Source organism: Gadus macrocephalus, chromosome 17, assembly GCF_031168955.1.
Source record: "Gadus macrocephalus chromosome 17, ASM3116895v1".
NCBI lineage: Eukaryota > Metazoa > Chordata > Actinopteri > Gadiformes > Gadidae > Gadus > Gadus macrocephalus.
In genome coordinates this window covers 13,891,645-13,907,051 of record NC_082398.1, presented here as the reverse complement: position 1 = coordinate 13,907,051, position 15,407 = coordinate 13,891,645, and the positions used below count along the sequence as shown (strand labels likewise).

The following is a 15,407-nucleotide window of genomic DNA, read 5'->3' as shown; positions in this document are numbered from 1 at the left end:
TTTGTCAATATTAAAGATGAACTGAACTGAAATGATCAACATCGATAACGTGTTAGTTATAAAAAAAATATTGAAAAAATCAATACATAGCTTTTTTTAGCAACAAAAGAAAATGCGTCTTTTATTTATTTTATTAGAGCACCGATGACGTCACTGGCATGGTAGGACTAGGTCGTTGCTGCAGACACGCGAACGTCTTCTACACCCTCGTTTGAGCCTGTGAGGGACATGCCTGTAGTGTCCGACTGCCACACGGTAGAGAGGGATCATTTTCAGGCTCCAGCTCCACCTTCGGATCGTGTGGGGGTGACTGGTGTGCGTGTGGGTGCTGCCGGAGCATGGACCCTGCCATTGAATCGGTCTGCTGCCGAGAGGTCCCGGTCAACCTTGACCATCTAACGGTGGGATTAGGTTGCATAACCATGCATAGGGCAATTCGGATGCTGTGCGGCGAGAGAGAGGTTTTGGAAGTGGCCAGGCTATCTCTAAGGGATGTCCGAGCGGAGACACTGGAGCGCCCCATAAATAGCAACCAAGTAACAAGGCGAAAACGATCATTCCCCCTCCGATATCCTTTGATGCGTTTCAGGAATATCTCCGTAAAGACGGAGACGCAACGAGCTGTACAAACGCTGTACCTACATATTCAAGGCGCTGGTTCTCCACATAATGCGCGCATCCAACCTGTGCACTTTATAAAAACATTCAAGTCGAGGAGGAGATAGTAGTTGTTAAACCTTTTCGATTGAGTAGAAATACTTTTTAATGTAGTTAGTAATTAAATTGACCAAGGGGCTGTTTTTAAAGCTACAAAAATAATACAAAAAAAAACCTGTAACTTTCAACACTACTGGACGTTGCTTCAGGCGTCCACACGAAACCTAACACGAAACCGCATGGGCCCGGTTTTATTTGAAACCACTCTGGGACCTTGGACCTATTAAAGAACACAGTTTATTATGATCTGCCTAATAACATGGCTATTAAAGACATGGTTTCACAAAAAAATCGGCTCCGGGTGGACTGGACCTGAAAGACGGGTTAGATGCACTTTGGGAGATACACCCGCGTATGAGAGGCGGATTCACAAGTGTCACGTTTACTTTAGGTAGATGATAGAGGTTTACTTTCTGGTGGATGTTGGTGGATATTGCACAGATGGATATTGCACAGATACATCCTACTATGAAACTACTTCTTCGAGTTTAACTCCCTCTGCATCAGCAATCGGCTAGTCGGCAAACAACAGGATGAGTAGAAAGGGACATTTGTGGAACTTCTGTTTACAGACCCGCCGTGGTTTAATTAGCAGCTTGGAAACATAGATCTGTGATATCGTCGGAGTAATAGTTTATATACTTTATGGTCGGAGTGCAAGCTTGTGGAGATTGACATGAAAGGGGCTGATTGACATCGGAGGGTTAGTCAGTTTTAAGGCTGCCAGGCATGTATTAAGGGCTGGTTTCCTATTCAAAGGTAGCCTGTGGAAATGTATGATTACCCCAGCTGCCTTGGCCCCATATAATTCATTAATGCAGCCAGGGGGAATGCAATAAGATGATCCTCCTGTAGACCTGGTTGTTTGCTTTTCCGTAGCCATTTCAGCAAGCCTCAGAGCCTGACTCATTACCTGCTATGGCTGCTAGAGCCACAGAGTAGGAGTAGGTTACCATGCCAGTGACGTAGCTGATTGTTGAAATCCAACATGGCGGCGCCCTGTAACACTTTCACCCCTTTCCCCTTACAATTTAAACCCTTTTAGTAAGTTTAGCCCTTTTTAGTTATTCTACCAATGAGAAGGCAGACAATACATCTGTTATATCAACTAAACTTCAAATTTCAGTTCAGTTCCTCTTTAAGCAACTAATCGATCAAGCCACACACACATACACACACACATACGCACACACACAGACACTAGGGATGCTGCTTGCGATTAGTAAAGTCGACGAATCGATACTGATTCACTTTAACATTTTATTTTCCGTCTGAGATTGCTGATAATATAATTTACTTATATTATATATATAGTTATATACGTAGTTAAACAACTTGTCCTTTCCCCCAAAATCGAATAATTGATCTAAGCGTGCTCCGGTCAGGATCACTTGAAGCAGCATCCGCCGTTTCCAAAGACCGTTCAGGGGTGCCGTCTTTCAAACCTATAGCATTTTTTATTGATAAAGTATTACAAGGAAGAGATGAGAGGACAGGCAACGTACGACGTCATACCATAGGCTCTTCGGATTGGCCTTCATAGAGACCAGCAAACTTTATACCAGGAGAATCAGCCCATTTGCTGAACAAACTAATCCTTCTAGTTATATAACTAGGCCATTATATGTAATGTGCTTCAGTTCACACTTGTCCACAGTATCTGAGGTCAGGTGCGGGGCCGCCTACCAGCAGTTGGAAGTGGTTGGACTTCATTTGAGTATCTTGTTTTTATTCGACTTGCCCACGATGTACCCGTGTCTTTGTAGCCAGGATTGAGTGAACCGCGGCTCAATGGCAAATAGAAACCAGTATGGGGATCGATAAAATAACTCTAAAGAATGGCATTCAGTGGCATCACATCTCTAAAGACCATTTTTTTCTAATGATTATTTAGATTCAAAGCTAGAAAAATGATAACTAACCCACCTAACAATTAGGTTGCTGCGATTTGGATAACGTTTGCTATGGCTAGCCGACTGCAGTAATGTACCTCTCAAAATAGATTTTGGAATTACCTTATAATATTTAAGTGACAACATGTAATACTTGTGCCTCCATCTGTTGCTATCATTTACTTGGCCGAATTTGAAATACAACAACATTGCAACTGCTTTAAATGTTAACGTGGGCGCTCCCACTTGCTGCAGTGGCAAGCTCTCACTCAATCACAAACAGCAGCCAATGCAAACACCCTAGAGACAGGCAAATCGTTCTTGACTTTGCCCCACCTTTAAATTCACCAACATTAACCCTGGTTTGACCCCTCTTTTTGTTGTTTGCCTTCTTATACATGCTAATGATATTTTAGCAGCTGATTGCACTGGGTAAGCTCTGCCAAAACAAGAGCACCACGAGTAAAGGTAGGCCAGACTAGTGTGTCATTTTACACTCCTCTACGCTGGGCAAGCACACCACCTAGGGAAGGCAGGCCCCGGCCACACGAGCAAAAACAATCTTTTCCCCTCCGATTTTCTTGCCGTGGTTTCAGGAATCTCTCCGTAAAGATGGACACATTGCAAAAACACATCTAGCTGTAGAAACGCTGTAGTACATATTCAAGGCCTATATTTGGCGCTGGTTTTCCACCAAAAAAAAAAAGAAGACGAGGCGTAGCATGCGCATCAAGCCTGCGCGCTGTATACAAACATAAAGTCAAGGAGAAGAAAGCAGTTGTTAAACCTTGTAGATTGTACAGTTAGTAATTTAATTGACCAAGGGGCTGTTCAAAAATAATACAAATCAAATCAAACAAAACAAATTAGAAGGTAATCTAACGTTGCCACCTGGTGGGGGGGCGAATCCTAACACGAAAATGCAGGGGGCAGTATTTCTCTGTTTCACCCTGGGACCTGGTATCAGAAAAGCCTGTTTGCAGGCACCGAAAACGCCGGACGGTCGGCCCAAACGTACAAGACTTCTGCATTTTTACACAAAAATCGTTTCTGTGTGGACGGGGCCTCAAAGAGAGGCTTTAAAAACGCTGATTTAGCAATCAGCATATATCTAGATATATTTACAGATATATCTACAGATATATCTAGAGGATTTTACTTAAAAGATAATACAGATGTGAGTATATAAATGTTGGACACATGTTGGATTGAAATGGGCTCCGTTTGTAGATTTCTAGGACTTTTATTTTTAGACTAGTCTTTCATAAAACATCTGATTATGTATATTTAATCCAAAAATAAATAATGTTTTAAGACTGAGACTGAGACGTTGACAAAGACATTCAACCATATCATTTAAATGGCCTAAGTACCATTCTACAATAAAGAGAAACGGTCCCCTGACGTAGCAGCAGACGGAACAATTCTCTCTGATTACACCAAAGGTTCAGCAATTAGCTCCTTTTATCATTTCCTGATCAACACTCGAACACAATCACCGTAATAGGCAGAACCACCGACAGAAAGATATATATTTGACCATTTGTATGTATACACAAAGGCACAGGATATGTGGGTCAAATATATTAACGTTGGTCAAATATATATCTTTCTGTCGGTGGTTCTGCCTATTACGGTGATTGTGTTCGAGTGTTGATCAGGAAATGATAAAATGAGCTAATTGCTGAACCTTTGGTGGAATCAGAGAGAATTGTTCCGTCTGCTGCTACGTCAGGGGACCGTTTCTCTGTGTATGTTCACCCACAATTTGTAAATGTGTTTTTTCCCTTAAATCCCTCCTTGCTCTTCTTCTTCTCTGTGTCACTCTTCAATTTCCACTCAGATATCAATAAAGTATTCTCATCCAAAACAAATCAGTGAAGAATAAAGGTGTTTTCTGATGTCTCACTGTGTTCACACTTATTAGTGTGGGGACAGGCCAGTGCCTCTCCAACTGGTACCAGGTGTTATTTCCAACAAGCCTCCATTCGTTTTTGTCCCTACAAGGATCAACCAAAAGGCCAGTCCAAGGCCGTCTTGGTCATGGCCAGGCCCATATACCTTATCAAGGGAAACACTGCATTTGTTCCTTTGTTATTTACGCTTTCTTCAGTATAAACCTCGCCCTGAAACTTTGGTTTGGTGAGAAGAGGGATGGACAGCCAAGGAGCACGTCTGGAGACTGCTCCTCACCACCCAACAATAAAGACTATCCAATCTAAGTCTGCATCTCGCTGTATTACATCCTGGAATAAACCAACTACTTGACCCTCTGATCCAACCTGTCAAGCTGCATTGATTTCCACTTCAAGAATTAATACTATGACGAAAATACACAACGCAGAGTCTATACAAACAGCTTAGAAATATGCTGAAATTGAACCTCAGACATGATGCACCCTACGAGGGGCATGCCATACAAAGGAGGGGAAACCAGGAGCAGACGTGTGCACCTCGTTTAAGACACGTTTAAATAGCACCGATGAATGGTTTGAATCCAAACAATTCATCCAAGCTACCTATGTCGTTTCAAACATGTTGAATCAAATTACAATCAAGGACTCTCCCAGGACATGAGAAGGGGTCCCTTCTATGGGAGCCCTTTGTCCTCTGACATCCTGTGGGAGAATCTAGATGGCTGTAATAATCAAAATATTAATATTTATTCAATATTCTGTGGCTTGTTTTCCATGGTGGCGCTCCTACCACTCAGTTTTGTCCATAAAAATAAGAGGGACAAGAGTTAATGTTAAGAGGGTTGGACCTTATGTAGACAATCCTTACTGTTGCGCAGTGTGTCTCGGTGAGAGAGTGGTAGAGTGGAGGTAGCGTCAGTCTTGAATTCTGGGGGGTTCTACAGGGTTCGTCTTCCAAGTGATGTGCATATATGGGCAAACATATCACTTTCTGGAGTCTTGAAAGTAGACAAGAGGGCATCCTACACGACGGAGTTGGGTATCTTAAATTATGTAAAATTAAATTACTTAGTTCAACTGAATTCCCCCCAATTTATTGCATTAACATGTCCTTCAATGTATTTTAATGGTCTGCTTGGATGGTCCAAGTGTAGTTTGAAAAATGCACCCCCTGCCGGCGACTTTCAATGGTTAATGCTGCAATTTTGTCCCGCCCACGGACGCTCTGCTTCATACGGATACAAATCACTTTTGCAACACATCACGTACCGCATAGACGTGTTGCAAAAGTATCCGCAAGAAAAACAACAGCTGAGACTCATAGCAGCAGATTCAAGCAATTGTATCGATGGACTTGTGCTTGCTCATTAAAACGCTCATTGAACATAGCGATCTATATCATTTAATTTGTGAGGAAATATTTCACAGATGTGCAAATTTTGATGCATTAGTTCACATTTGGGTTTACGAATGCAACATTTTTGTGCATGTTTTCAGATTATGAAACACGGGTGTGTGAATGTGTTTTGCACCAACTGCCTGGAATGATTGTAGCAAAAGTGTCAAGGGCATGACACACAGGATAGGATCTGTGCAGCTGTAACAAAGGACTTGTGAACTCGCATCCCCTTATGTTGTGTATACAATGGTAGAAAAAATATTTACGACTTCAAATTTGCTGTTACACATTTGTGACTTTAAAAAAGGTTCATAAGGTTCAAAGGTTTTTATTCGCCATTTGTGCATAAACCAGACAGTCCAAACACATAGGAATTCTTGTGCAGGGCTTCCCAAGTCAAGTACAGTATTAATAGAGAGAGAGAGAGAGAGAGAGAGAGAGAGAGAGAGAGAGAGAGAGAGAGAGAGAGAGAGAGAGAGAGAGAGAGAGAGAGAGAGAGAGAGAGATAGCAGCACAATTTGTGACTTTAGTGTACACATGCAAAATAAATATTGATTACTTCAAATTGACTGTTACACATTTGTGACTTATTTACCCATGCTAAAGGCTTTTGCTACATTAATGCCTTTATACAAGACAGGCAGCAGCAGCCTACAGTCACACAAAGCATACACATAAAACATAAGAAAAATAAAGAACAACTAAAACAGTCGGCAGGGGAGAGGGGGGATATCAATATCGCAAAACATTTCGGGAGGCTCAAGGAGGAGGGTAATATTAAGTTTGAGCAACAAAGTAAAGACATTTCGGGAGGCTCAAGGAGGAGGGTAATATTAAGTTTGAGCAACAAAGTAAAGACATTTCGGGAGGCTCAAGGAGAGGCGTAATATTAAGTTTGAGCAACAAAGTAAAGACATTTCGGGAGGCTCAAGGTGGAGGGTAATATTACGTTTGAGCAACAAAGTAAAGACATTTCGGGAGGCTCAAAGGAGAAGCGTAATATTAAGTTTGAGCAACAAAGTAAAGACATTTCGGGAGGCTCAAGGAGAAGTGTAATATTACATTTAAGCAACAAAGTGTAGTCTTGTGGTGAACTCTATAGACATAATTCACCTTAGTGTGTTATTGACATGTTTTCGTTCTGTGTTATAGGGACGCTGTCTCTTTAAGATCATCATCACTTTTGGTTGATATGCCTGTAGGCGCGATGTTTGAATTTAACGTTTTTATATGACAAAATGAACGACCTGCCGTTGCTTTTCGAGGTGAGAAATTGTCTCTTCACTTATTGTATCGCAATTTCTACAGTCTACAGACAGAATGTCTTATCCGGGAGAGTTTGTCGACGGCGACGCCGTTAAAACAGACAGAAGAGGGGAGGGGGGGACATCAATATCACAAGACATTGCGGGATGCGGGATCGATCCTGCCGTTGTCTTTCAACGCGCATGTGTGTGTGTGTGTGTGTGCGTGTGTACGTGCGTGCGTGTGTGCATGTGTGTGGTGTGCTGACTTTGTCTTGAAACGTTCAGCGATCCTGCCGTTGTCTTTCAACGCGCATGTGTGTGTGTGTGTGTGCGCATCAGCGCGCGTGCGTGTGTGTCTGTATGCGGTGTGTGTGTGCGTGCGTGCATGTGTGCGTTCACGCGTGCTGTGTGTGTGTGGGAGCTGCAGGCTAGTAGTAAGATATTCCTGAAACGCATCAAAGGAAAACGGAGGGGAAAATATCATTTTTGCCCGTGTGGACAGGCCTTAATCTTTTGTAAAGGTGACCAAAATGACGCGATAAACCCCCCTTTTATGGGAACGTCTATTGAAACTAAAGCGGAAATCCTGGCTTGACAAATTGACTCGTAAGTGAGCTTCGTGCAGGCCCCCAGGATAGGCGCATACTTCCGCAATCCACCAGTGCTCAGAGGCCAAGCCTGGTATTGCAGCTGTTTAAGCTGGGAGTGGACGGGGGTCCGTCGTTTCATGTGGCCCAGAAGTAGATATCGCCGTCCACTCCAATACAAGTGGGGAACAGGATTGTGTCTCCGAAAAAAATGTCTGGATATCAATCAAAGGCTCATAATTATATTTCTACCCTGTTCTAAAAAAAATTAAGTTTTTTCTTTTCAAAACGCCTCCTCAAGCGTTTTATTAGCAGTTTATGTTGGGTGGGCAGCTGAAAGGAGCCGTACTGAAACAAACGGCTCCTTGCTATGGTCCTATTTTGAAGTGCACGGCTCCATCCTCTCCTGGAACCGTCACCTTAGCGTGGTGGAGAGGTTTGCGTGTCCCTGTGAACCTGAGAGCTGTGTTGTCTGGAGCCTTGTGCTCCTGGTAGGGTCTCTCATGGCAGAGTGGTCTCAGGTGAGGGGCCAGACTAAGAATGGTTCATAAAACTCCAATGAATAACGAAAAAAGAGGAGATGTGACCCGGCCCGGAGGAAGCCCGGGGCCCCCGTCTGGAGCCAGGCCCAGACGGAGGGCTCGATGGCGAGCGCCTGGTGGCCGGGTTTGCCACGGAGCCCGGTCGGGCACAGCCCGAACAAACTACGTGGCACCCCCCCTCTCTTCATCCCATGGGCCCACCACCTGTGGGAAGACCCGTTGGGGTCGGGTGCGCAGCCACATGGGTGGCAGCGAAGGTCAGGGGTCTCGACGGACCAGACCCGGGCGGCAGAAGCTGGCTCCGGGGACGTGGAACGTCACCTCGCTGTGGGGAAAGGAACCGGAGCTTGTGAGGGAGGTGGAGCGCTATCAGTTAGATCTGGTGGGGCTTACCTCCACGCACAGTCTCAGCTCTGGTACCGTACTCCTGGATAAGGGTTGGACTCTATTCTTCTCCGGAGTTGCCAAGGGCGTGAGGCGCCGGGCGGGTGTGGGGATACTCATAAATCCCCGGCTGAGCGCCGCGGTGTTGGAGTTTACCCCGGTAGACGAGAGGGTCGCCTCCCTGCGCCTAAGGGTTGTAGGGGGGAAAACTCTGACTGTTGTTTGTGCGTATGCACCAAACAGCAGCTCAGAGTACTCGGCCTTCTTGGAGACCCTGAATGGAGTCCTGTATGGGGCTCCAGTAGGGGACTCCGTAGTTCTGCTGGGAGACTTCAACGCCCACGTGGGCAACGATGGAGACACCTGGAGAGGCGTGGTGGGGAGGAACGGCCTCCCTGATCTAAACCCGAGCGGTCGTTTGTTATTGGACTTCTGTGCTAGTCATGGATTATCCATAACAAACACCATGTTCGAACATAAGGGTGCTCATAAGTGTACCTGGTACCAGAGTACCCTAGGCCGAAGATCGATGATCGATTTCGTGATCGTGTCATCTGATCTGAGGCCGCATGTTTTGGACACTCGGGTAAAGAGAGGGGCGGAACTGTCAACCGACCACCATCTGGTTGTGAGTTGGAGGAAATTTCCGGACAGACCTGGTAAGCCCAAACGAGTAGTGCGGGTGAACTGGGAACGTCTGGAGGAGGCCCCCGTCCTAGGTATCTTCAACTCACACCTCCGGCGGAGCTTTTCTGGCATTCCTGTGGAGGTTGGGGGCATTGAGCCGGAGTGGGCGGTGTTCAAAGCCTCCATTGCTGAAGCTGCGGTGGCTAGCTGTGGCCTCAGGGTCTTAGGCTCCTCAAGGGGCGGTAACCCTCGGACACCGTGGTGGACTACGGTGGTCAGGGAAGCCGTCCGACTGAAGAAGGAGGCCTTCCGGGATATGATATCCTGGAGGACTCCTGACTCGGTTGCAGGGTACCGACAGGCTCGAAGGGCTGCAGCGGCTGCCGTGTCGGAGGCTAAGCAGCGGGTGTGGGAGAAGTTCGGAGAGGCCATGGAGAAGGACTTTCGGTCGGCACCAAAGTGTTTCTGGAAGACTATCCGGCACCTCAGGAGGGGGAAACGGGGAACCATCCAAGCTGTGTACAGTAAGGATGGGACTCTGTTGACCTCAACTGAGGAGGTCGTCGGACGTTGGAAGGAACACTTTGAGGAACTCCTGAATCCGAATAACACGCCCTCTATGTTGGAGGGAGAGCTCGAGGTTGATGGTGTTTCGTCGTCAATTTCCCTGGTGGAGGTCACTGAGGTAGTCAAACATCTCCGCAGTGGCAAAGCCCCAGGGATTGATGAGATCCAGCCAGAAATGCTAAAGGCTCTGGGTGTTGAGGGGCTGTCATGGTTGACACGCCTATTCAACATCGTGTGGGAGTCGGGTACAGTGCCAAAGGAGTGGCAAACCGGGGTGGTGGTTCCCCTGTTCAAAAAGGGGGACCAGAGAGTGTGTGCCAATTACCGGGGTATCACACTTCTCAGCCTCCCTGGTAAAGTCTACTCCAAGGTGTTGGAAAGGAGGGTTCGGCCGATCGTCGAACCTCAGATTGAAGAGGAACAATGCGGTTTTCGCCCCGGACGTGGAACTACGGACCAGCTCTTCACTCTCGCAAGGATCCTGGAGGGGGCCTGGGAGTATGCCCATCCGGTCTACATGTGTTTTGTGGATCTGGAGAAGGCGTATGACCGGGTCCCCCGGGAGAAACTGTGGGAGGTGCTGCGGGAGTATGGGGTAAGGGGGTCTATCCTCAGGGCCATCCAATCTTTGTACTCCCAAAGCGAGAGCTGTGTTCGTGTTCTCGGCAGCCAGTCAGTTTCGTTCGCAGTGGGTGCTGGTCTCCGCCAGGGCTGCGCCTTGTCACCAATCCTGTTTGTGATATACATGGACAGGATATCGAGGCGTAGTCGTGGTGGGGAGGGGTTGCAGTTCGGTGGTCTGAGGATCTCGTCACTGCTTTTTGCAGATGATGTGGTCCTCATTGGATCATCGGCCTGTGACCTTCAGCACTCACTGGATCGGCTGGCGGCCGAGTGTGAATCGGCTGGGATGAGGATCAGCACCGCTAAATCTGAGGCCATGACTCTTAGCAGGAAACCGGTGGATTGCTTACTCCGGGTAGGAAATGAGTCCTTAGCCCAAGTGAAGGAGTTCAAGTACCTCGGGGTCTTGTTCGCGAGTGAGGGTACTATGGAGCGTGAAATTGGCCGGAGAATCGGAGCAGCGGGGGCGGTATTGCGTTCGCTTTACCGCACCGTTGTAACGAAAAGAGAGCTGAGCCGCAAGGCAAAGCTCTCGATCTACCGGTCGATCTTCGTTACTATCCTCACCTATGGTCATGAGGGCTGGGTGATGACCGAAAGGACGAGATTGCGGGTACAAGCGGCCGAGATGAGTTTTCTCAGAAGGGTGGCTGGCGTCTCCCTTAGGGATAGGGTGAGAAGCTCAGCCATCCGTGAGGAACTCGGATTAGAGCCGCTGCTCCTTTACTTAGAAAGGAGTCAGCTGAGGTGGTTCGGGCATCTGGTAAGGATGCCCACTGGGCGCCTTCCTTGGGAGGTGTTTCAGGCACGTCCAGTGGGGAGGAGACCTCGGGGAAGACCCAGGACAAGGTGGAGAGATTATATCTCAACACTGGCCTGGGAACGCCTCGGGATCCCCCCGTCAGAGCTGGTCAATGTGGCCCGGGAAAGGGAAGTCTGGGGCCCCCTGCTTGAGCTGCTCCCCCCGCGACCCGACCCCGGATAAGCGGATGACGATGAGGACGATGAGGATGAGGACGGCTCCATTAACTTCCGAATTAAATTAAATTCAGAATTAACTTCCATTAACTCCATTAACTTCCAAAGTCTGAGATTTGTCCTTTTACTTAACATGAATGGCGTTGAACACGGATATATAACACACATATCATTGAAATAGCTGTAACAGGCACGGACGTATTGATTACCTGAATGATTATGGGAGACCTACGTAATTTTCATAATATTGTTAATTGTCTAATATTAACATTTCAGTTGCGTTGGTAGGTATTTCATTTTCATTTGCTTGTTTAGCTATGACAGGGTTATGGTTAGCTATGTATGACAGTTGACAATGTTGGTGTATTACAATTCATTATTTGGGTAGGCTACTCCAACTTCGTTGCTGGTCGATATGTAAACCAGTGATGTTGATAGGTTTTCAATGTAGTGAGTCCCCGGGACCCACAGGTGGCGAGTTGGGTGGGTCCCTGAGAAATTCAATGGGTCCCGACTCCCCAGTTTAAAAAATGTGTTTATTTTTTATTATTATTCTATTTCTTAAATTAAATTAATATTGTTAAACTCCTTGATGGTGGTATGATATGGTTATAATAAACGGATATATTAATGTATGTTCAAAATGTATCTGAAATTAAACAAATAAAATTCAAAATCTGAAAAGTTGATTGCAGAACTGTCACAGTGGCATGACATATTACATTAAAATCAAACAGGATTTTTGTAGCATCATAAATAGCACCAAAATAAATTACTTTTTTTTTTAATTGTTGAAATGAAATCAGCGGTGACGAGCTAGTTGTTTTGGTAGCGGCTAAATTAGCATGTCGCGATACTTTGTACAGGGGATCACGTCTGCGCCGAGTAGATGCGCAGAGGGTTGAAACAGCGCTTGTCCGGTCTGCTCACAAGAAGGTTTCTTTGGCCAGTTACTGTGATTAAACACGAGTTGTTTAATGTTCACAATGTATCGTTTTTCATGGGGAAAATGAGATGCGTCCCCGGGACGCATGGATAGTGAGTTTAGTGCGTCCTTTCAGATTTTAATGCGTCAGGGACGCAGGACGCGTACCTAGCAACATCACTGGTAAACATTTACTTTTATATAAATTATTGATTGCATTTTTCGTAAATAGTTAGTTGGAAGGAATCTGTTTCTTAAGCAATAACATTTAACTGAATTTTTTAGGCCTACATACGTTTACTATGTTACTATGGTATTATATGGAGCAATCTTACATATTTATGAAGTTTCCAGATCAATAAAGTTCTATCTCTTTTTATTTGAACTGCCTGTATGTCCTCTTGATTATAGTATTACAGTGTGTACCTTGGTTATCAGTTATAATAGAATGGTGTCAATGTGGTATTGGCATATATATTCCAGAATTTGAAAAAGGATATGGATATAGAGTGGGTGACTTTATCAGTATACTCAATCGAGATGGCCACAATAATAACCGCTCTTAGATGGGTTGTAGATACTAAGTTGGTGACAATGTGGTGTTGGCATATATATTCCAGAATTTGAAAAAGGATATGGATATAGAGTGGGTGACTTTATCAGTATACTCAATCGAGATGGCCACAATAATAACCGCTCTTAGATGGGTTGTAGATACTAAGTTTTATAACAGATAATTCAATACGTGAAGATTTGGTGATAGAGGTAAAGCATCTTCTTTTAAATATTATAAGCCTTGGTTTAGTTATTCAGTTCTGTTGGATTCCAGCCCACCATGGAATATATGGCAATGAAATTGCTGATAAATTAGCTAAAAGATACTAACCTAATTAGAAGAATTTAACCTTAAGTATATATATTTTTTATTTGTATTTATTCATTTATTTTATTAGTTTGTTTTATTTTGTTTATTTTGTTTCGTTAGTTTGGTTTTTTCTTTGAATTTATTATGATTATGATTTAAAGTATCATTTGCCAACGTCCTTGTCACAAACTCCTGTGTAGTAGTCCAGTAGGTGGCGGTATATGGGGAAAAACTATGATCCTCCACTAAACTAGAAGAAGAAGAAGATCTCTGCATCCGGTACGTCACGGACTAGGTCACGTGTCTTGGCCACATAACACGGAAGCAAATCGCTCCTGTATGTTACCCTGCGCCACTGAGCAGTTTGTATAGGAATGAATGGGCGGCCATTTTCCAGTCTGTGGTCCATCCTTTAATATGTCCATGGCTTCGTGGTACCATTTAACTCTGATCACGAGTTGCATATTTGTCGATCCAGGTTTTCCCAAGAAAGCCTGGTTATGTTCAGCGCGCTTCATAGTATACCCCTCCGGTAGAAAGTTTAACCACATAAACACACACACACACACTCACTTACCAGAACTCCTGCGACCACGGAGGCCACGGTGTTGCGCCTCTCCCCCCAGTCGATGCACTCCGGCCAGCGCAAGTTGTCGAGGAACCCCGCCATCCTCCTTGTTCACTCCTCTCTCCTCTCCTCTTCTCTCTCCTCCGACGTGCTGTCCCAGGTCTAGTTCCGGGCTGGTTCGTAGCCTGGCTTATCACACGGAGAATGCTTCTCTCCTTGTGTTCCTATAAAACACAAAACAAGTAAAGTGCTCTAAAACCATTGGTTGATGGCAGAATCCAAAAAGGTTAAGGCCTGACAGAGGTCATATCTCCCTCGATTGCCACTCTGACTCTTCTAAAGCGTCCTTGCTCCAATAATACCTAAGGTTATATCCTCATACCTAACACACCTTGACCTTGACACTACAGGACTAAACACTGGATTTGAGATTAGCAGAGATAGTGTGGGTTGGCTAATAACGTGTTTTTATGTGGATTTCAAGTGTATATCTGAATTAATAATGCCGTCATAATGCTCTCTATGTAAAAGGTACTGCTCTGTATTATCTATTCTAAAACCATTTAATTTGTATTACAAATTTGTCAGAAAAAAATTATTGCGTCCTTGATCAGTATTTACCCTTTATAGTGATGTTGCCCCGTGTGTTAGTCCTAAATTATTCTTATTTTCCTTATTTAAACAAAGCAAACAGTGTAGATGTCAGCCATGCGTTGTACAGTCTGAACAGCCTGAAGTATGTCAGCTAGCAGCTAGCTGTCAGCTCGTGTGTTTACAACCTTGGCTTGAGGTATGCGCCTCGCCCTCACGTTATCCCCGCTGGAATTGTTCAGTCAGCGTACATCACGTGTAATATTATAGGTGTATCATATTCGGTTATTAGGTCAAAACACAGCACACACCTTGAGTTGTAAGCAGGTAATCAAGGACAGCTTTTAGGATCCATTCGGAGCTCGGTGTGAGTTTCGCTTTGACTTGTTGTGATGACGATGGGGCGTGAGGACCAATCACAACACCCCGATCTCTGTGAGGACCAATCCCAACACAACCACAACCTCCTATGAGGGTGGTTCACACTGGGTGACAGGTCCTTGGGTGTTGGATAGGGGCCGGTGTTTCAGTTCAAGTCGTGACCGGTTTAACTGGTGACCCTCAGCCGAATGCTTCGCTTGTTGTCGTGGATGTTGTCGCCAGATGTTCGAAATCGGGACCAGACACGTAGCTGTCCTTGCGAATGCCTCTTTGATTTGTTATTCAATAAAATGTCAAAAACATTACAATCTCATTCGTTTTTGGAGTGTAATTGGAAGAAACTTGTCACGTAGAACCGTTCTAAGCCGAAATAAATGGAAAATGAATGTTTAAAATATGATACATTACGGGATTCGAATTCATACCATTGGGGGAAAAAAATATAACAATCCGCAATTCCATTCCATTGTGCCGTTGACCCACTGGGGAAATAACCGCCGTAGTATACTAGAATTCGAAAATACTTCTTGAAAACACGAAAGGCAGCCAGATCAACTTGTGACCCTACTTTCCATGTAGTTATGACCATGCATTGGT

General features: G+C 45.0%; 1 protein-coding gene across 1 annotated transcript in view; it reads right to left on the bottom strand.

Annotated features, from left to right (window-relative positions):
* LOC132445609 (transmembrane protein 50B-like) overlaps positions 1-14,896 on the bottom strand; it is a 38,468-nt gene extending 23,572 nt beyond the window's left edge. Inside the window, exons 1-2 of the mRNA XM_060035700.1 lie at positions 14,741-14,896; positions 13,848-14,062 (exon numbers count right to left, since the gene is read on the bottom strand). Coding sequence (XP_059891683.1) covers positions 13,848-13,940 — 93 coding nt within the window. The 5' untranslated portion in view covers positions 13,941-14,062; positions 14,741-14,896. The remainder of the gene's footprint in view (positions 1-13,847; positions 14,063-14,740) is intronic.
* Positions 14,897-15,407: the final 511 nt, after the last annotated feature.